The following is a 22,559-nucleotide window of genomic DNA, read 5'->3' on the forward strand; positions in this document are numbered from 1 at the left end:
GCTCCTTTAAGAACTTTCTGTAACCTTTTCCAGGGTCATTATCTCACTCAGTAATTGTGATGGTGATAATGATGGTGGTACAGATCTAATATGGTTAAGACTTCAGGCTCTGGGGTGAGGCAGAACTGGATTCCAGTCGTGACTCTGTTGCTCCGAGGGACGGTGGTGCATGGGGCACTCTGTCCATCTTCCCCGGGCCTCTGCGTCCTCTCCTGCAAATGGGATCCTAGAGGCCACACTCCAAAGGGCTGTGGTGGGGACACACTGTGACAAGGAGCTCCCTCATCATGATGACTGACAGTTTGTCATCTGGCAGGCTCATTGCTGCCCACAGCCCATGCTTCCCGGAGCCTGACGCTTAGCGCCATTCCCCAGGACATCATTCCAGCCACACCGGGACCCAAGTACTATCGCCTCCATTTTGCAGATGAGGAAACTGAGAGCTTAGACTGCTGTAGGGGGGAGCAGTTGAAGACATGGGTGCCCTCTCCATCTGACTCCCAGGACCGGGGGGGCAAATGGGGCTGGGGGCTGGGAGGAAGGGGCTCTTCTCCACCCTCTCCCTCCCTTCCCTGGGAAAGTCCAACAGGTGGCAGGCTAAGGCACTGGGGGCCATTGTGCAGGGGGCCTGGGAGGGTCGGAAGGCCCAGTGTGTGTCTGGGGGAAGATGGATGCCTTCATTACCATGTGAATCCTGGGAAACCACGCTGAGGCTGGGTGGTGGGTGGGCGTGGGCCCCAGGGCGGGGGGCTTGGCGTTCTCAGGCCTGGACCACACAGCAGCTGGGAAGGGGGGGGTCCCCGTGGAATCCTAAGGGGCCCATTAAAAAAACCTAGATAATGGGATTTCCCCTCTTGTTTAATTTCTTATTTTAGGACATCTCCATCCTGTGGGTCTTGAGAGAGACACCGACTGAAAACAAAAAGATTTTTTTCAAGGACACCCCCCCCCCCCCCACTTTTCCCCCTCTCAGTTGATAGTGTGCACATTTGGGCCTGAACAGTTTAAGTCAATTTAAGTCAGAGCCTTGCTCTGCTTGGGATCAGCCGCTCTGTGGGGGCATTTTCCTGGCTGTTCCTTGAATGGCTCTTTCATTCTTGTAAAATCTGTCCTAGGTAAACCCAGGGGGATTAGCCAAGAGTCGGTGAGCAAATTGGGAAAAGCAGGTTTTAAGCTTAGAGACAAAGATATCATCAATTTGACAGGAGCAGAAAGGCCGGAGCCAGTGTTTGGAGGGGAGGCAGGTGGTGGGGAGAGTAGGAGTGATCAGAACGACAACGATGTCCAGTGCCGTTTCCGTGTCTCACAGATGAGAGAACCGAGGCTTCAGAGTGACCTGTGCAGAGGGGAGCAGGGACCAGAGAATGAGACCTGGAACACGGATTTACACACAGGAGGGCAGGAGGAAGGTTGTAGAAGCTCCTCAGGGCTGAGCCTTTCCAAAAACCTTTTCACAAGCCCAGAGGCTCTCCCAAGTCACACACGATCCTGCTCTCTCTCTCTCTCTCACACGCACACACACCAGTGCAGGCATTTGCTAACAAATGTTCTCACAGACACACACTCTTTTTTTCTTTTCTTTTCTTTAAAGATTTTATGTATTTATTTGAGGAAGAGCGAATGAGAGACACCGCAAGCAGGGGGAGCGGCAGACAGAGGGAGATGCAGACTCCCAGGGCAGGGCTCCGTCCCATGACCCTGGGATCATGACCTGAGAGGAAGGTAGACCCCTAACTGACTGAGCTACCCACGTGCCCAGGCACACACTTAAAATACACAATACACGTCCACGCAACCAGGCAGGGAAACGTCCACAACACCATCCACAGAAGACCTCAGCACCCTCACGCTTCTGCACACTTGTGCAGACCTGGACACACAGGGATTCTCCCAAGAATATATTCATTCTCCCTCCACGTGCGCGCGCGCGCGCACACACACACACACACACTCACACACACACTTCCAGAGAAGCCCGGAGGATCCCTCCTGCAGAAAGGACTGGTGGGGGAGAGGCTGGACTCCGGCCCCAACTGCCCCAACTCCACACTTTGGCAGCTGGCTTCCCAGCCTTAGCTCTGGGGGTTTCTCTACTTCCCGCCCCCCATGTATGATGCGAGTGTTCCGTGCACCTCCACCTCTCCCCCATTCCAGGGCCCTCACTGGACCCTGGGGGAGCCGGAGAAACGGTGGGCACCCAACTCTTAGCAGCAAGGGTGGGCACCTTGCCTGCGAGGGACAGGAACGTGGAGGCCTTGTCTGCAGAGCCAAGGGGCTCGTTCTTCTCTGGGTCCTGCCCCACCCCCAACCCCCACCCGCCGGGCAGGGCTGTTCCCCGGAGGGTGCAGGGCCTGGCTCCTCAAGTCTCCCAACTCCGGGGCGGGCGGGGCACAGAGGGGAGTGAGGAAGGGCTCACCGCGGAGCCCAGCGGGCCTCATCCGCCTCGCGGGGGTCTGTCTTCACATGCAGATAGCCTGTTTGTCTCACCTGGTCCACCTTTAAATAACAAAAAAGGTTGGAAGCAGTCAGGGTATTAGATGAGAGTCCCACTGACCAAAATGGGAAGGGGAAAGTCGTTAACAGTGGAAACAAACTAGATGTCAAAATAGATGCCCAGTAGATACAATTTGCCTTACAAAAAAGACATAATAAGCATCAGAAAAAAAGAAAACCAACAACACTGAAATCTATGTTGAAGTGTCAACAGCGATGATCTCTGGGTGGCAGGAATATACTGCTTTATTTTCCCTTTTAAAAAATATATATATATTGTAATTTTCTCCAAGGCATGGATATAAGCTTCTGGATAATAAAAGGTTTTTGTAAATGATTATTTAATGACAGAAAAAAACAATTATAAGGGGTGGTGGCCACATGTGAGCCCAGAGCTTGGGCACGCCATTGGATCGCTGTCTGTGCAGGTCCCTTTTATCCCTTCGGTCCTGTCTGTATAATGAAGACTTGCCACGTGGAGGGTGAGGTGAGGTTTAAGAATCTAACTCATGTAAAATGGTTGGCACACAGTAAGTGCTCAATAAAGATAGCTCCTTTTTTTTTTTTTTTTTTTAGAATTTTATTGATTTATTTGAGAGAGCAAGAGCACGAGAGGGAGCAGGTGGGCAGAGGGAGAAGGAGAAGTAGACTCCCCGCTGAGCAGGGAGCCTGACATAGGGGTCAATCCCAGGACCGCAGGAACGGGACCTGAGTGGAAGCAGAAACACTTAACTAACTGAGCCACCAGGCACCCCAAGTAGCTGCTCCTTTTCTTCTAGTGCAGGTTTCTCTTTACATTGCCCAGTAGGGATCGGACACCTCCTGGGTGCCTGCAGGGAAGGGTGTGCTCCAGGCCCCTAGGCTAACTGCATGCGCAGGCTCACACACTCCCCCAAAGTGTGGAGCATCAGCTACATGCCAAGCACATGCAAACAGGAGCCAGGCCTTTGGCCCAGAGCCTCTTGGTAGGAGGTGCTGACACCATCTCTGCTCTCCACCCTGCTCAGCACTCTGGTCCTGAGCCCCTTCAACTCAAAGATGCTGGAAATCTAGGCTTTTTTTTTTTTTTTTTTTTTTTTAAGATTTTATTTATTTGACACACAGAGAGAGATCACAAGCAGGCAGAGAGAGGAGGAAGCAGGCTCCCCACTGAGCAAAGAGCCCAATGTGGGGGCTAGATTCCAGGACCCTGAGATCATGACCTGAGCTGAAGGCAGAGGCTTTAACCCACTGAGCCACGCAGGCACCCCTAGGCTTTTTTTTTAAGATTCTATTTATTTATCATTTGAGAGAGAGAGAGGGAGAGAGAGAAGGAGAGAGATTGGGAGAATGAGTGGGAGGAGGGGCAGAGGGAGAAGCTGACTCCCAGTGGAGCAGGGAGCCTGGGACTCCATCCCAGGACCCTGGGATCATGACCTGAGCTGAAGACAGACGCTTAACCAACTGAGCCACCCAGGCGCCTGGAAACCTAGGATTTTCCTAGCATTTCATTGAGGCCCAGGATTGCTTCACGGGTCTTAGGACATTTTTAAGGTTGAGAGTGGTGTGGGTTGAATACCCTTCAGGGGAAAGGACATTGATAAGGGGAGTTGGGACACCTGGGTTTGTGGCTCTGCCTTGCTGTGGAGGGACATGTGGATGGATGTGGGTCCATCGTTGGCTGGCTTTGAGTTCCCAGTCTCTCTTTTCCATTCATGTCCATGGCCCTTGTCCTTTTATCACTCAGAGCATCATCATCTGGGGCCTGCAGCCCCACTCCTGGCTTCCTGACCTCCATTTCTAAAGCTCAGAAAGGACTATGTCACTCTGCTTAGAATCCTTCCTTGGCTCCCCACTGCCTCCCCACTGCTTAGCCTGGCTACGCTCCTTGGCCTGGCCTATTGGACTTGCTCACCTTTTCCTCTTTCTCTCGCTTTTTCTCACTCTGCTGGCCTTTCCCCTCTACTCAGCCTGGGATCACTCCTGGAAGCAGTGATCCCTCCTCTCTGTATTTAATTTGGAGTCCAACAAACTGCCATTCAAATTGCATCTTTGCCATTTCCTAGTCCGTTGTGATCCTGTGCAGCTTCAGACCCTCTCTGATTTTTAGATGCTTCCTTTGTCACATGGAAGTAATAGTTAATATTTCATTCTGCTAGGGCTGGATTTCTTTTTATTCTCAGTTATATCTGTATTGTTTCAATTGTATTTGTTTTTGAAAACTATGTTCACCTGGCTCAAAATTTAAAAAAAATACAAAATATACAGGGGCGCCTGTGTGGCTCAGTCCGTTAAGTTTCTGCCTTCAGCTCAGGTCATGATCCCAGGATCCTGGGATCCATGGAACCTTTCATTAAGCTCCCTGCTTACTGGGGAGCCAGCTTCTGTCTCTCCCACTCCCCCTGCTTATGTTCTCTCTGACAAATAAGTAAATAAAATCTTAAAAGAAAATAGAAAATATACAAAAGACTACATATACAAGGGAAATTTCCTCCCAAATTGCCCTCACATTTACCTGAATAGTATCTCTTTTTACACATCTGGTGGATACTTCCATAGATACCATCTATTGAGGACCTGGACCTGCTATGTGAGCTTCCCATGATTATCTCACTTAATCCTCATAGCCACGTACCAGGCATATGGGGAAACAGGCTCAGAGACAAGAAGATACTAGCTTGCATCTATATGACTGGTGAGCGGTAGACCCAAGATAACGTGTGTTCGTTTATGAAGTGCCTGCTATCAGTTAGGTCCCTGGGATTGTTCAATACTTGGGACTTTCAACGAATACTGAGTGCCCTCATGTTTTGGTCACTGGGCCAGGCCCTAGGTTACAACAGTAGGGAGGACAGCTCAGCTCTCCCAGAGCTGGTATTCCAGTGGAAAAGGCTCCTCCTGGTCACCCCATTTCCCGGGTAAGGAAACCAAGGAACAGAAGAGCAAGAAACTGCTTACAGTCACAGGGCGGTAAGAGAAGAGGTGGGAGGGGCTACGGGATGCTTCCATAAGTTAGGCATGTGAATTTTTTTTTTTAAGATTTTATTTATTTGACAGACGGAAATCACAAGTAGGCAGAGAGGCAGGCAGAGAGAGTGAAGGAAGCAGGCTCCCTGCTGAGCAGAGAGCCCCATGCGGGGCTGGATCTTACTACCCTGGGATCACGACCTGAGCTGAAGGCAGAGGCTTTAACCCACTGAGCCACCCTGGCGCCCCGGCATGTAATTCTTGATATGGGCTCAGGTCATGCTCTCAGGGTCCTGGGATGGAGCTCCATATGGGCTTCCTGCCCACCGGGGAGTCTGCTAGTCTCCTTCTCCCTCTTCCCCTCCCCCTGCTCACTCTCTCTAAAACAAGTAATTGTCTTTAAAAAAAAAAAGAAGAAGAAGAAGAAGAAGAAGAAAAGAGCTAGGATAAACAGACCCGTCTCACTGGTGGGGAAACTGGGGGACACAGAAGGGGAGGACCTTGGCCAAGGGAACCCAGCTAGCGGTGGCGGATCCGGGAGTCCGGGCTCTCACGGTTAGACGGCCCCTCCCCTCAGGGGGCGGTCCCAGGGCGGACCCCGCCCCCGGCGCTCGCGGCCGCATCCCTGGCAGGCCCAGCGGCCGTTTCCTGCCCGCGTCGCTGGGCGGGCGGCCGGCCCATCTGGCGGCCCCCGCGGGGCGGCGCGGGGAGGCGGCCCAGACTCGCTGGAGCCAGGCGCCGGCCCGCGCCCCCCGCCCGCCGGGGGAGCCCAGGTGTGGCCGCGGCGGGGGTGGGGGTGGTGCCTTCCTTCCCGCTCGGCCCTTCCTGACGCACCCGGGCAGGATGCAGCCTCCGCCTCCCAAGACCCGGCCTGGAGTCGCTGAGGGAATCCCAGCGGTGGGAAAGCCTGACGGGTCTGAGCAGCCCCCGGGATCCACTCGTTGTGAGACTTTTGGGGAGGGTGGTGGTGGGGGGAAGTGCTCAGTCTTCCCATTTGTGCAAGGACGCATGAGTTCTGACCTCCTGGATCTCGCAAGCTTTCGCCTTGCCTCTCGGGTACCCCAGACAAGACTGGGGAAACCGGAAGCACCACTCCCGTCCCAAGTGTTGACTTGACATTTTTCACTTGTTCAGCCACTTTTCTTTTCTTTTTAAAAAATTTAAAGGTTATTTATTTGGCAGAGAGAGAGAGAGCTCTCAAGTAGGCAGAGAAGCAGGCAGAGAGGGAGGGGGAAGCAGGCTCCCTGCCGAGCAAAGAGCCTGATGCGGGGCTCGATCCTAGGACCCTGAGATCATCACCGGAGTTGAAGGCAGAGGCTTAATCCACTGAGCCACCCAGGCGTCCCTGTTCAGCCATTTCAAGTCTGTTTCAGCGCTTGACATTGTGTTCCCTGCTGTGCCCAGCTTCTTGACCAGTGCCCAACTCATTCCTGGTGTTTAGGCCTGAAAGGGTATTTCGAGGCTTTACCCCCAGAAGTTGGAGTCGCGCTGGGAGGCTCCCATTTCACAGCTGAGGAAACGGGACAGAGTGGGCAGGCCCCTCCAGTCAGCGTGGCAAGCCAGCCCTGCTCCGCCAAGACGCTGACCCTCTTCTCCAACGCTGCTCCCAAGAAAGGGAACCCGGAATCCAGCAGCCTGATTTATGTCAAACAGCACCTGTGGTGAACATCATGGTCTTCGAAGCCAGGCATCCTGGGTTCAAATCCCCCCTGGGTACTTAATTCTCTCTGCTGCAGTTTATCTGTAAAAATGATGGTACTACCTTATGGGGTTGTTGTAACGACTAAATATTTCAAAAATATGTAACATATTGCTAGAAACATGTTAAGTACAAATAAAATTGTATTAGGGCTCTCAGCAGGGCTGGTCTTCTCCCTTGGAGTCCCTTTCCACCTCCTGTGGCCAGAGGGGAACACCTAACAAATCAGGGACAGGACTTGGGGATTTTGGAGCAGTTTCCCAAGAATCCACTCCCACCCGGGGTGAGGCTGGCACTAGGCCCATCCAGAACCCTACCCAGCCACCCACCCCCACCTCTCCAGCGTGCAGGCTCAATCCATGCCCGGCCTGGTGCCATTTTTCCATGGGACTCTGGCGGTGGCGGTTCACATCTGGAGTCTAGACTCGGAGGCTCTGCGGGCCGGGCCTACCGCCCGGGCTGGGCCACCGCTGCCCGCTGTTTGCTCAGCTGAAGCTGGTTAATTGGAATTAGAGTGGCCTCTGTGGTGCCGGCTGGCCGGGCGGGCCCTGGATGGCCGCTGCCGAGGTCTGTGGAACATCTGGCCAGGCCGGGCCGGTCATTAGGTGGCAGGCGCCCGGCGCCACTGCCACCTCAGCCTCCGCCGGGGGCCGGCGGTGACTCAATAAGGCCTTTGTAGGCCCTGGGCCGCAGAGCCAACCATGCTGTGTGCCTGGGCTGCCTGCCCCATCTGTTGCCCTCAGAGGGGCCTTGTTCCAGGACCACACGGCCTCCCCTCCAGAGGTGGCAGGGGTCGGCCGGGATCCGAGAAGCCCCTGAAAGGGACCCCTGGCTGGGAGAAACCTTTGGGATCTCCTAGCCTTCCTTTCTGTCTCTATAGGCCCAGAGAAGTGGGGCAGCTATCTCAAAGGTGTCCAGAACACTAGCCAGGGACTCGGGCCCAGGGTCCTAGAGGGGAGCTGCACAGTCCTTAGGAATTCGGGAATTCAACATGGACTGCTTGAGGTCAAGTGCAAATCTGTGGTAATCCACCTCAATGGTCTCATCTGCACAGTGGGGCTCATACTAGTGCCTGGAGCCCAAGACTGAAAGGAGGTGAAATCTTCGAGTGAGGTGCTTGGGAACAATTTAATACACGGATACTTCCCATTCTCTGCTCATACCTGTCTTTTGGCCACCCCCGAACTGTCTGGAAACCAGTTATTTTCAGCCTTTGAACCTGAAGCTTGGGCATGAGCGAGCCCTGTGTTGGGAGCTGGAGGTCCGAGTCCTGGGCTGGTGGTCACCCCCTTCCACCTGTTTTCTCCACCCAGTGACCCCACAGCAGGCAGGTGGATAAGGGCTGGGCCCACCCCTTGCCTGGTCCACTGGGGATTCTTGCAGGCCATGGCTCCTTGCTGTCTTCAGCAAACTTTCACTGGGCCCCATTCCTTCCCATTCCAGCCTCTCAGGGGCCCTGGCCCTGTGCTGTGACTGGCCTCAGTGTGCGGAGCGGGTGGCTTCTAGCATCAGCATCCTTCTGGCCTTGCATAGTCATTTTGGGAAGAATGCTGGGAATGAGCAGAATAGGAATGATGGGGCCGTGATCTCCAGGGCGATCTAGAGTCCATGTGCTCTCCAGCTGAAGCCATAAAGACCTGGCTCCTGCCAGCCTGGGAATAAAATCTAAATTCTTCCCTGGGATCCATGAGGCCCTGCCCATTTCTCTAGCTTTGCAGATACTGGTCCTCTTGCTGAATCAGGTCAGCTTTTTGGTACCCTCCCTTGTTGTCTCACCAGGGTAGGTGGGTGATACATGGAGCACCTAACAGCCTCACTGCACCCAAGTGTTGTGAAGAATGTGAAGAAAACTAAACGAGGGGGTGGGGGTGGTTATGAAGGAGGGCTCGTGGGCCCCCTCTGGTGGCAGGAGGCATCCCTGGCGTGCTGAGCTAGCTAGGCACTAGGCGGGCATCCATGAAGATGGAAGGACCTGGAGGTCAGGGTCTCTCCCTGAGGTTGTGAGTTCCTAGTTCCCAGGAAGGGGCTTCCAGGCAAGTTTCTGAGTGGCAGGGTGAGCGCTAGTAAAGGCAAGATGCTGGATGCAGAGAATCCCTCCAGGGGCACAGTGGCCTATCTGAGCAATGGGATGACATTTTTTTTTAAGTGGGCTCCACACTGGGCATGGAGCTCAAGCCCCAACCATAGGGCTTGAACTCACAACCCCGAGATCAAGAGTTGGACACTTAACCGACTGAGCTACCCAGGGGATCCTGGGATGAATTTTTAATGTAAGGCAAAGTCAGTCCACAATACAAAAATCTAAAAATCAGACCCACTTTTCCCGCCTGGCATCTGGGAGGGTGGGGGAGTTGGGGCTTCTTTTGCCTGCAGGGGATGAGAAGGGGCAGAGGAAGGCCAGAGAAGGGGGATGAGGGAACCAGGCCATGGGAGTCCCCGCAGGAGGGATCCTGTTGCCCCCGCCCCTCTGCTGGAGCTGCCCAGCCTCCCGCACCCTCGGCCTCCGGCGTCCTCTGCCCGTGCAGGCCTGTACTGGCCTGCCTCCGCCTGCCTGGCCTGGCCCTCAGAGCGTCAGGCCCCAGCTGTATCATTTCTCCTTCTTCTCCAGCCCCTTCGATGCTGAGGCCTCTGTTCCCTCTTTGGATCCCTCTGTCACTGCTGCTGCATCCTTAGGATTTGACTCCTCATAACTGACCAAAAAAACAAAACAATAAGAACAACACCTTTAGAGGAGGGGGAGTGCAGAACTTCCAGGCCCCACCTCGCCACCATCCCAGGAAAATCCCTGGGCACACAAGGAACACCAGCCTGGCATTCACGGCCCAGCATCTTCCAGGCTTGGCCCCGGCCCCACCGTATGCCCTTCTCAGACAGGTTGCTCTCCTTTTTCTGTGCCTGGTGGTGCCAAGAGGTAGTGGAGGGCAGCGGCAGATGGAGGAGAGGTTGGGCTTGGGTGGATTAACTTTAAGCTTCTTGGACCTTCCACTGGAGAGAGTAGGGAAAAAAATGGGGCAGCCAGGATGAGGCCATGGGAGGGGGAGCTGCTTCCCAGGGTGCGTGGCAGGTGTCAAACAACTCAGCCCCAGGACGCAGGCAGGCAGGGGGCTGCTCTTCTGGGAAGTGGCAAGGTGCCACTCTCGAAGGTTGCCACCCTGGCTCAGGTCTTGCTATGGGCCCCATTTATTGAGCAACTGAGTTCACGCCAAGGACAGTACCTGTATCTCTTCCCCAGGTCAACCCCAGGAGGCAGGAATGTGCCCACTTAGATGAACAGAGAGAGGTTCTGGAAGAGGAAAGTGACCTGCCCAGGGTTTCTTATAGAGGCCAACAATAAGAGCATCTATTCCTGAATGATGAGGGCCGTTGCTCTCTGCTCTCTCACATGAAGCCCACACCACTGGCGAGGACAATGAGGTTCTAGAGCCCAGCTCCGGCCCTGAGGCTGGGTATGGTGACTGCCTGGTGACAGTGGAGGACTTGCTGCCTACCCCTAGCAATGCTCCCGGCCCCATCCACTGGAGCTGGGGTGTCTGCCCTACCTTGGGCCCCGGGGCAGTGGGGGGAAGCGGGCAGGTGGGCACCTGCCGGGCATTACATGGCGCTGGGATTCTGCGGGCGCCGGCGGCGAGGGCCAGCTAGCTTCTGCTGCATGGAGTCGGCCAGGCTGGCGGGGGAGCCCGAGACTGTGGGGAAGTGGGTGAGCCTCGGGGTGTGAGGCAGGATTTCCGCCGAGGACTCGTAGCTGTGTGAGAGACAGAGAGACAGAAAAAAAGAGATGGAGAGGAAAAGACTAGGGGAGGAAGGGAAGGGGACAGAGACTTCTCTTGGAAGGAGCAGGGAGCAGAGCTGTCTTATTTTTATCTTCCTCTGCATTTTCAGACTCAGTGCGAAAGCAGCTGGACTTACTAGGTGTATAGAAAAAAGATGCACCCATACAAAGGGACACCATGCAGCTGTGCAAAAGAGCAAGGATGTTCGAGATGTGCAGGTGCTGCTGCAGAAACACCTCTGAGACCTGCTGTTTGTGTGAAAAATCCAGATGCAGAACACTCCAAAGGTGCTTCCATCCATGCAGGAACGCGCATGCGTGCTGTGGTGTCTGTGAGACAGCGCTCTGGGGTGGCTGCGGCGCGAGGGGGTTTTCCCTCTCCTGGCCATGACATTTTGAGCCATGTGAGTGTGTGAACTAAGTGAATTAAAGAAAAAGAGCATCTCTCAAGGGTGAAGTAAAACAAAAGATAAGGTGGAGAATTAGGAAGAGAGCTGGAGAAAGAGAGAGACAACCCGCTCTTTCACCTTAACCCGAGAACCTCCTGGGGGCAGGGGCAGAGGGGCAGAGTGCCCATGTGGCAGAACAGTTACGGAAAGCAAGCACTGAGCAGGTGCCCTCGCTCTGGGAGTTTAGAGCTTGACCCTATGTGGACACAACAGGACTGGGACTGATGGGGGGATGGTGACCGCAAGGCAGGGATGTGGCTGAGAATGGACGAGCCAGAGGGTGAGGGTAGGTGCTGAGCTCAGGGATCAGATCCCATCCGTCCCCACATCTGCCTCCAAGGTCACCCCCCAGCCTGGCCTCAGAGTCCACAGGGCTTTGCCAGCCAGGAGATATGGGCAGGCAGCTTGGGAGCCTGGGGCTTCTAGGCAAGACAGGGAGGGCAGAGGCAGGTACGGAGGAGGGGTGAGTCACAGGTTCCCTTGCAGGCAGCCAGGTGCACAGATGGCCCTGGCAGGCACTCGAGGGACAACTTGGAGGCCAGGCAGGTGGAGCTGGGCGGAAGGCCCCCGAGTGGGCAGCTTCAATTGCAGTTGGCAGCTATTTCTGGGTCCCTGGCAGGCGGGGTCAGTGGTGCTGGGGAGCAGACACCTGTTGGAGTCACGCAGGCCGTGGGCTATGGGTGGGGCTGTGCACAGGGTGTGGCAGAAGTGCATATGGCCACGGGGAAGGGGTATGAGTGCAAGTGAGACACTCGCTGAGACAGAGCTATGGGTGAGAGCCACTGAGGCGGCTCAACAGGGACTGACACCTGATTTCCAATCTGGGGCACCTCCTACCACACTAGGATCCTCCCTATTACTCACATGGGAAAGCTGAGGCTGGGAAAGGGAAAGACTTGCCTGAAGTCACATGGTGCCACAGGCAGGCTGGGAACCTGGGGCTTCTGACAGTGGGGCAGCCTGGGGCGGGAGGGAACTACACCAGCCAGTCCCTTCTGAAGACCCAGCAGGCATCTGGATGTGGGGGCTGCCCTCCCCTGGCTCCCAGCCCCGCAGAAAGGTTCCCACTGGTGCCACAGGCCAGGCACCCACGTGCTGGCAGAAAGGACAAGGGGTGGGGCCGGTGGCAGGAACAATGTTCCCCTGGAGACGTGTACAAGCAGCCCCAGCAGGCTCCACGAATTGCTTGCGAGTGCACCTGTGCCATGCAGGTGTCTGCCCCCCGCCCTGCCTTACCTGAACATCTCCGTCACTTCCCCCTTCGCCAGTGCCACCAGGACAGGAAAGCCAATGCAGGCGGGGACCAGGTACAAGAGGGCAGGCTGTGAGAGAACAGAGCTGGTGACCAACTGCTGGGTGGCACACCTGCTCAGGGCCATGACCATCATTCCAACCTTCTCCGGGGAATGACTGCTCAGGTTCCTAGAGCTAGTCAGTGGGTGCCTGGGCCTACACCTGGAGCTCCTGACCGCCTGAGCAGAGCTGCTCGTTCCTGGGAGGGAATGCAAGGAACCCAGGAAAGTCAAGCATGCAGGGCTTTAAAGGTACCCAGGCGTCTGGCTGGCAGTATCTTAATGTCCTGGGATATCAGGTTCAGTCAAGCAACCTCCTGAGTCCACCCTACTCCCAGGGATTCTGCTTCCCTCATCTGGGGGTGGAAGTTTGCTCCAGGAGATGCTGTCAGAGGCCGTTACAGTAAGACAAGCTAGGCAGTCCGGCTCTAGAGCCTGTGCGGAGAGTCCTGGTGAAGCTGGGTTTAGAGGACAGGACGGAGAGCCTGTGGTGTACACTAGCCTGAGCTCAGCCTCCTGAGGAACATTTCAGTCCATCTCCACATCCCCTATGACCACCCTCCTTGTTCATACGAGGAAGGCTGATGCTTTGGGAGGATAGGGGACAGTACAGACCTCAGATATCTAAATGGTCAACGGGGGACTGGACCTCAGGCATATTGGATTCTAAAGCTATTCCTTTCCCTGTAGCCCCTGAAAGCTGAACACTACTTTTCAACCCTCTGTGACCTCTAGTGCTCCCAGTGGCCTAAAGTCGCCCGTGAGATGTGACCCTGCTTCCTTCTCCAATATTACTTGATTGGCTCTACTCTGGTGAAAATGACCTTTTTTTTAAAAAAAAAAAAAAAAAGATTATTTATTTATTTATTTGACACAGAGAGATAGCACAAATAGGCAGAGCGGCAGGCAGAGGGATAAGGAGAAGCAGGCTCTCCACCAATCAGGAAGCCTGATATGGGGCTTGATCCCAGAACCCTGGGATCATGGCCTGAGCTGAAGGCAGATGCTTAACCGACTGAGCCACCCAGGCACCCCACAATGACCATGTTTTGGTCCTTCTTGTCACCTCTAGCCACAGGACCTCTGCACATGCAGTTTCTGCTGCTTGTGACGCTCTTCCCACTTCTGCCTAGACTCTTCCTCCTTCAGGCTTCTGCTTCCCTCCTACTTTCGTGGGGAAGCCCTCCCTGGCAGGGAGCCAGGCCCTCTTGTTGCCTACCCTCCAGGCCCCTTGCCATTCCCTGCAGCATTCTCTGGCAGTCCAGAGCGGGACATCGCTCTGCCATTACAGACCTCAGTCTCTCTGCTGCTAGGCTGTCACCTTCATGAGGGCAGAGTCCCCGACTGTCTTGGTCACTGCTCTATTCCTGGCGTTCAGAAGAGGGCCTGGTAAGTACTAAGCAAATGGCTTCCTCATGGGTGCTCACGAAGTTAAGAGGGTGTTCTGGAGATGACTGGGGTAAGGGTGAGGAGACCCCACTCTTAAGGCAAGTGAGGTCAGAGAACAGGGCTCTAGAGCCCACCAAGCCTGACCTTCAGACCATTTCTTGGCACCTGCTATGTGTGGCCTGTGAGCCACACTACTTCATACGTACTACCCTTGGAGCTAAAAACATAATCTGAGGCTTAGATAGGGATAAGGACTTGTCCAAGGTCACATGAGGTATGTAAAAGTGGCAGAGCTTCTCCCACTGTATCGGGGATTTGCTATGAGTTAGGCTTTGCATAGGTCAGGTTTTAGGCCTTTTGGATGGCAACAGAATGACAATGACAAAAGTCTACACCAAAGTATGTGAGAGGCAGCCAAAGGAGTACTCAGATGGAGATTTATAACATAACTCTAAGTGCATTTATTAGAAAATAAGACTTGAAATAATTTTAGATTTCAAGTTAAGAAGCCAAAAAAAGAGGGGCACATGGGTGGCTCAGTCAGTTAAGCTTCAACCTTTGGTTCACACTCTGGATCCAAGGGTCCTGGGATCAAGCCCTGCATCAGGCTCCCTGCTCAGAGGGGAGCCTGCTTCTCCCTCTGTGTGTGGTCTCTCATCTCCCTCTCTCAAATAAACAAAATCTTAAAAAAAAAAAGGGAAAGAAAAAAAAAAAAAGCCAGGAAAAGAATAAGACACCAAAAAGCAGAAAGAAAATAATGATGGTAAAAGCCCAAATGGGGCGCCTGGGTGGCTCAGTTGGTTAAGTGACTGCCTTCGGCTCAGGTCATGATCCCAGGATCCTGGGATCAAGCCCCACACCAGGATCCTTGCTCAGCAGGGAGACTGCTTCTCCCTCTGCCACTCCCCCTACTTATGTTCCCTCTACCACTGTCTCTGTCAAATAAATAAATAAAATCTTAAAAAGAAAAAAAAAGCCCAAATGGATGGAACAGAACATAAAGCAAATATAAACTTATCAGAATTTAATTTCTCAAAAGGCCTCCTCACACCCACTTTGCAGACAATGAGACAGAGAATCAGAAGAGGGAACTCCTCACACAGTTGGCCAGGATGTGGCTTTAAGTACCTCTCCGTCTCTAAGTCTTCATCAAGGCCAGGCCAGGCAAAGTAGAGGGCTTCCATGGGAGGCGGGGTAGGGGAGAGGTGGTATAAGTTTAGCTTCCCCGAGGCCCTGAGAGCCAGGAGCCACTGAAGGGCTGCTGTGGGAGGTGGTGAGGTTGCTATTCTCAAGGCACCAGGGGCCTGCTCCAAGGTCAGTGCTGAGCAGAGGCTGGGATGTACAGCTCCAGACAGCAACTGGGTGGTAGGGCTCTTGACATTCCACCCGGTGTCGGCTCTGCCGTGTGACCCCGACTAAACTGCTTCCCTCTCTGTACAATGAAGACACCCGATCATCTTGAAGGGCCTTTCTAGGTGGCTGCCAGACCCCTGGCTTGGAGTGGGATTTAAAAAAAAAAGATTTATTTGAGAGAGAGAGAGAGAGAGTGCACGCATGTGAGCACAAGCACATGGAGGGGCAGAAGGAGAGGAAGTCTTAAGCAGACTCTACATTGAACATGCAACCTGATGCCAAGGCTCGATCTCAGCACCCTAAGATCATGACCTGAGACGAAACCAAGAGTAGGACACTTAACTGACTGTGCCTCCTAGGCACCCCTGGAGTAGGTTTTTGATAGAGGCAACAAGGGCTGAAGACATGGGCAGTGGTGACTCCCACCTAGGGAATTGCTGGCACTGGGGCTGCATGTGTCTTAGAAAGGAAGAGGGTCCTCAATAAACAGGTCCCCTTGTGTCCTGGATCTTCTTTCCAAGATTTCCAGGGAGATGCCGAGGTGGATGATGGGACAATGGCTAGGCTGCTGCTGGGGCGTAGCACAGGCCTGGGGCCAGGGTTAGGAGTCCAGGGCTCCAGCTGGGGGCCTAGCTCGACTTGCTGTGTGACCCAGGAAGTCTCGTCTTCTCTCTGGGCTACAGCATGCCCACACAGAGGACCTCTCCAGCCAGGGTGGGAGTGCCCAATGGGGGCCGGAGGCGGGGGCGGGGGGCGGGGCGGGCCGGCTCAGAGTCTAACCAGGTAGAAGGCAAGGCTGCCACCTGGTGGCCACCGGGGGAATGGCGCTCAGATTGGAACAGATGGGGCTGGGAGCGGAGACTTCCCAGAGGCCTCTAAGCTAGTCCCCCCAAGCCACGACCAATAACTCGGTGACCTCCTCGTTGAGTGTCACTCTTGGCTGACACAGCTCTCCAGGCTATTTGGAGTAGAAATGAATGAGAGGTGGTTTCTCACTGAGTCTTGGTTTCTCCACCTATAGGCTAGGGGGGACCCTGGACCTTGGACCTTCTGTAGAATGAGAGAATACTATCTACTTTGTAAGTATCACGGATACTATAGAGAGTAAGTGAGTTAATGAGCAAAAGAGTTTAGCATAGTGCCTGCCACACAGTAACTGCTCAACGAACAGCTACCGTGATGAATTCAAAGGTGGTTTCTCAGTGGCTGGTGGCCTTGGGAAGGGGGGAGACCAGAGGGAGTGGAGGATGGAGGGGACAGTGCCAACAATGACAGCGAATACGACCTGGGCCAGGCAAAATTCTGAGCACTCTCCTTATACTAACTCATTCCTAAAAAAGCCCCAGGCTGGCTACTATTACTATCCTGATTTTTAAAAAAATTAATCACCGAGGGAAATCAAGTATAACTTCAGCAAGCTGCCCAGAGCCCTGCAGGGAACAGATGGAGGAATGTGGACTTCCTCCCACCTGTGTCCCTTCAGCCCTCATTCCACCCAGCCTCTCCCACCGCCAGGGGTCCAGAGCCTGGGTTTGGATGCCACGTGACACAGGTTTGGATCCAGGCTCTACCACGTGCTGGCCGTGTAGCACATAACCTTCATCCACTCATGAGGGCCCCCATGAAGAACTCGGCAGAGCCTGGCACATGGGACGTGCTCTGATTTCCAGTAGACGGTAATCTTGTCTGCTGGCTGTCCCCTCTCAGTCTTACCCTCTTCGGGCCACAATGACCACTCTCAGCCTTCATCCTGCTCTGATTCACTCTAGGGCAGCTCACTACCCAACGTGCTGGGAGGAGGGTGCAGAGGCTGGCCTGCCTGGGGAACCAGAGGAGAGGGCCCCTGACACCTCATCACTCATCTGGTAAGGTAGGCACTGGGCCAGAACACCCAACATCCACCCCAATACTGTTACGTCTGCCCCACTACAGAGGTGCAGAAGCCAGAGCCCCTCTTTCCTAGACTCCTTGCGGTGGGGGCCACAGGACACTGATCTGGCCCGTGAGATGAGAGCAGCAATCTGCCAGGAGGGTTCTGGAAGGTTCTGTCTTCCTGATGAAGGCAACAAGCATAGCTGGTATTTGTGCTCCTCCCCCTTGCCACTCACGTGCCTGTGCTACCTGGAGCAGCTACTGGCATCCTGCAATGGCCGCAGGTGAAAGGCCACGGGTCACAGACATGCCCCCGCTGACACTGCTGGGGAGCACCTACCCCTGGACTGCTTGTGCATGTCACAACAAACAAGCCCTACATACGGAAGTCCCTGCTAGCCACAGTGGGAGCACTCACCACGCATCCCCCCCAGCACGCAGTACAGCTCCACTCACCTGGGCATGCTTGAAGATGTGCATGATGAAGATGGTGAGGCCCAGGCCAAAGATGTAGGCTGCAAAGCTGGTGTAGAAGTAGGTGTGAGTGTTCTTCTTTAAGCTTCAGGAAGGTGTGGAGAGAAAGAGGAGGAGGGTTAGTTGCAGGCATGGGAGGAGCGCCATCTCTTCGGAAGGGGGAGCTGGGGAAGACCCTGGAGGTGTGCGATGGCTGAAAGGCTGGCACTGGGCATGCATCCCGGGACTGTCCCAGCTATAGGTCTTTGGACAAGTCACTTTCCTTCCTTAGGCCTCCATTTATTCATCTGCAAAATGGGAAAACCATGATCCATCTGCTCAGTGACTGTGAATATCAAGGGCCATAACCTAAAACAGTGGCTTTAAGACCTTAGCTACCATACAAATCACCTAGAGAGCTTATTAAAAACCCCCCAAAACAAAAAATCCCAGGTCCAATTCCCCGGGGAGTCTGACTGATTAAGTCTGGGGCAAAGTCCAGGAATCTGCATTTTGAGAAGCCACCCTGGTGAAGCTACAAGTCACACTTTGGGCGACACTGATGCAGAAGCTGCACCGCTGACTTCCTCCTTTCCAGAGCAGTGGCCATAACAGATCAGGGAACCTGTCGCACATGCTAAGTAGCTGCTGACCATGTGGATAAAGTACCAGGGGCTTCCGGGAGGCGAGCCATCTGAGAGGACTGAATCGCACTGCCGTTACCGGACTCCCCTTCACGACCTCATCTCTGTGACCTCTGCGTGTCCCTGGCACCCAGCACAATCCCCTCGGCACCCCCCGACCCCGACCCCAGCTACTGCTGAGCCCGGAGTTGCGGGCACACTGGGGGTTCTGCTGTCATGGAGCCTGGGTGAAGCCGACCACTGTGGGCATGCGGCACAGATTCCAGAACGAGCTCGGAAAGGCTGGCAATCCTGCCCATCCAGGCTAGGAATGAGGTTCTGCTTCTGAGGGTGCTGGCAGCCAAACATGACTTTGTGTCGCTAGTCAGTGGCCCAGGGACGCTTGTGGGTTCTCTTTGCGTCACCTCTGCACAGCCAGAAGTACAGCTGGCTGGCACAGACGTGCCTCTATTTACTGACTGGCCAGGTCCCTCCCAAAGGCCATGGATGTAAGCAGAGGCAAGTTTCACAGACAAACCCGATTTCAGAGACACTGGTACAGTTTCTTGTTACCACTGTCAACACTATTACTGCTTTTGCAATTATGAGGCACAAGGAGATTAATAATAAAGTTCACAAACCACCTTGAAATTCGGTGCACATACTGAGAACCTTCCACTGGGAAGACCGCGCCACCTACTGGTGGCACGCCCAACTGCATTAACAGTGGAACCTTTCCTGTTGGAAATGGTGACTGGAGTTGGCCCCTTCCCGCTCCTTGCTCAGTTTCCACAATGGACTCCAAAAATCTGAGTGAGGGGAGCACGCAGGGAGCAGCCGGAGAAGCTGGGACACAGTGACCTGAGCCTGGGCTGATAATGCATGATGACGACTGGACTGCAGCTGAGTCTCCCTGTGGCCCTGTGCTCAGCGCTCCCTCCAGGTTTTCCTGGTAATGCCAAGGTCTGAGCTCTTGTTTACCACAAAAGTTAAGAATGAGAAACCTTAGCCCAGAAAGGTCAGATCACTTGCCAAGGTCACGCAGTGAGAAAGCACTATGAGTACCACTAGGACCTTCTGGGTTTAAATCCATTGGGAGTATGATCCTTTTTTTCTTTTTGGCCACACGGTCTTTGAACACTCAGTACTTCAAAGTGCAGATAAATCAGAATCGCATCGGCCACTGCGGCGGCGGAAGGTCTGATCAGAGGTCACCTCTTCTAGGCTTCTGAAAGCCACCAAGGATCCTCTGGGGTACCCTGCCTAGGGAAGACCCCCCACTCATGGAGCTTGAGAGCTAGAGTTTCAAAGTAGCTTACCTGATGTCAAACCGTAGCAGCAAGGCAATGAAGATCCCTGCGGGCAGAGAGCCAGGGTTAGTGGCAGGGAAGCCAGTACCTTGGGAAGGCCTGGGGGATGGAGTCTCCTGCCTGGGATGGGGAGGAGGGGGAGGAGTGGGGTAGTGAACGAACACTCAACCTGGTGTTCCCAGTCATGGAGCAGTCACTGGGGCCAACACTGCCGACCGCCAGCAGAAATCCTGTCTCTCTACCATCAGGCCTCCTCAGAATAAGAAGGTCCCAGGAGTTAGCTTTGGTCTAGGACTACACTGACATCACATAGCACCCTACTGTGTCACACTGGGCCCATCTACCCAAATGTTTATGGAGACCTTCTAAGTACCAGGCCCTGTAGACAACAGGAAGCAAAATCAATGTACCCACAGAACTCAACCAACGTGACAGGAGGTGGACATGGCGATCAAACAGGAACAAAATTCACTCGGAGATCCTAACTGTGAAAGAGTGCTTTCTATGTCATGGGTAGGTATATCTGGGGATATGCCAGGCGAGGGGTCATGGGTGGAAGAGGAAGAAGGGCTTCTTTAAGGAAGTGAGGCTTGCCAGGGAGAGGGAACAGCACATGCAAAGGTCCTGAGGGAAGAGGGGTTAGGGTGTGGCATGGGCCAAGGAGCCAGGAAGGCTGCGGCCCGGAGCAGGAGATGCAGGGGATGGACCAGCCAAGTGGGGCTGTGGGGCACAAGGAGGAACTGGGTCTCTTCCCTGAGTGAGGGAACACATGGAAGAATTCCGAGTAGGGGAACAACCTAAACAGATTCTGGGAACAGACCTCGTGGCAACTTTTAGTTGGAGGGTAGAGGAGGGGAGGCTCTGCGGGAGGGCGGGGGAGAATGACTCACTCTGCCCACCCACTGCACCCCTACTGGCACTTCCAACCCCAGCCCAGACACCCCAAAAGCCCAAGACTCTACAAGACACAGCCAGCCGGGCCAGCCTCTGTATGCTACTCACATACGACGACCATCTGTGTCTGTCTCCCTGCTGGTCTCAGGGCTCAGACAGGGCAAGGGCTGAGCTGATCAGAAGCACTGACTAGCAGCATAGGACTTACTTTATTTTATTATTTATTTATTTTGAAAGATTCTATCCTTAAGCAAGCTCTACCCGATGTGGAGCTCGAACCTACAACCATGAGATCAGGAGTTACACGCTCCACCGAGCCAGCCAGGTGCCTCAGCAGATGACTGATGTTTAATCGGGAAGTGAGGGAGTCTCCCCAGAGACCTGGGGACTGTGTGTGAGGAGGAAGTGGGTAGCTGGAGAGGGGACAAATGCCACCTTTCTGGAAACAAAGCTGGGGACTCAGCATCCCCCCGGCGGACGAATTCTACAACTGTTCTCCAACTCAGAGCCTTTACCGCCTGTCAGGCACCTGGTCCTCACAGCAGTGCTCTACGGCAGCCAATGCTTTGAGGGATGTCACTGGGGCGCTGCGAGGGTGCAGTTGACTTTCAGCTACTGAAATCACCAGAAGACTTAGATATGTAGGTACACGCAGGGGTGTCCTGTGCACACCCCAAGTCCAGAACCATGACCACCCAGGATATTGGGGAAGCTGTGGGGTGCCTGGCGCAGCCCACGCCCTGCACAGCGAGCTGGCTGCTTTCCAGGACTCAACTTCTTCTGCCCGATGGAGCTGCCCCCCCCCCCCCCCCCCCGCCCCGGCCTCACAGCCCTGTGAGTTATGGAGAGTCTGGGGTTCAAGACCATCCCCCTCACATGCCCAAGAACTCGAGCAAGTCTTTTTGAGTCTCGATTAGCTCATCTGTAAAATTGAAATACCTTTACCTCACTGGGCCTCGAGGAGCAGCAAATCAACAATGTAGGAGAAGCAGCTCGCCCGGGGGCAGGTGCCCAGCAGATGCCCGAGAGCCACAGTGGCTGGGGCGATCACCTGCCTACTGCTGCCATTGCTGTTACAGGCCATTTCTGACAGGGGAGGCTTTTTCTGCAGATGGGTGACCTGGGGTGGGGGCTTGCTAGTGCATGAAGCTATGAAAGTCCCTTTACTTTCAGGCCTCAGTTTCCTTGCTGTAAAGAGATCACCTCTCCTTCACGGCCACACAACACCAAAGTGTCGCAAGGGAAGTGGCTGTGCCACCATCCCAGAATATTAGAACTGCCATCGTTTCTTAGAGTGAAACACAGGCTGGCTTTTCATTTGCTCTGTACTTTCTTCTTTTAAGCAAGCACCAGGGGTGCTTCTCGTCCTTGGACTCTGAGCCTCTGGACTACAGGAACAAGTGTGCCCTTCGGATACCTGCCACCAGGCCCAGATCTGCAGAGACACACATCAGCCATGGCAGTGGCTCGCAGAGCAGCAGCTGGGCTTTGCCCCAAGGCTTTGGGATGGTAGCTGAGGCTGCCCCAGGGTCAGGCCATGCTGCGGGGCCCCAGGGCTGTGTGCCCGGAGCCCAGGTGCACAGATGAGCACCCACATGTGGACGGCTCTGTGATCTGCTCCCATAAACAAGCCCTTTGCCAAGAGGACAGGAGTGCCCGCTCATGGTGCCCCGCGTCCGTGCATGCAGGCACGCTGTCCCTGGGACCGGGGGAGGAGGACCCTGGGGACGGTGGCAGTCCCAGTGGATAGGTCCTACTGGGAAACACTGGCAAGGAGCAGGCACGCGCGTGAAGGCTCATGAGATGTGCTTCTCACACAGACTTCAGTCTGTCACAGACACTTCTTTTAGCTGTTCTGCAGTAAGGACTATTCATTCAGTCAGACCAGAAGCTCTGTGAGGACGGTCTTGCTCACTGCTGTCCTCCCGCACCCCCGCCACCCACGGCCCCGTCCCAGCTGCCCGGCTCAGCACCTGGCATGTGACTGGTGCTCGACCCTGGGCTGACACGGGCTGGG

General features: G+C 54.5%; 1 protein-coding gene across 11 annotated transcripts in view; it reads right to left on the reverse strand.

Moving 5' to 3' along the window:
* Nucleotides 1–1,311: 1,311 nt before the first annotated feature.
* The window catches only part of HM13 (histocompatibility minor 13), a 49,252-nt gene continuing 28,004 nt past the window's right edge, over nt 1,312–22,559 (reverse strand). For 4 of the 11 annotated variants that reach the window (XM_059133628.1, XM_059133629.1, XM_059133630.1 and 1 more), the window contains 6 exons: nt 19,658–19,694; nt 17,719–17,821; nt 12,593–12,678; nt 10,734–10,880; nt 9,947–10,123; nt 9,373–9,828 (listed from right to left, as the gene is read on the reverse strand). In XM_059133628.1, the coding sequence (XP_058989611.1) occupies nt 9,726–9,828; nt 9,947–10,123; nt 10,734–10,880; nt 12,593–12,678; nt 17,719–17,821; nt 19,658–19,694 (653 nt within the window). In that variant the 3' untranslated portion in view covers nt 9,373–9,725. Of the gene's footprint in view, nt 1,337–2,416; nt 2,497–9,372; nt 9,829–9,946; nt 10,124–10,677; nt 10,881–12,592; nt 12,679–13,493; nt 15,532–17,718; nt 17,822–19,657; nt 19,695–22,559 lie in introns of those variants that run through there. The other 7 variants (XR_009344614.1, XR_009344615.1, XM_059133635.1 and 4 more) reach the window with 5 other exon arrangements.

The sequence above is a fragment of the Mustela lutreola genome, chromosome 9 (genome assembly GCF_030435805.1).
Source record: "Mustela lutreola isolate mMusLut2 chromosome 9, mMusLut2.pri, whole genome shotgun sequence".
Classification (NCBI taxonomy): domain Eukaryota; kingdom Metazoa; phylum Chordata; class Mammalia; order Carnivora; family Mustelidae; genus Mustela; species Mustela lutreola.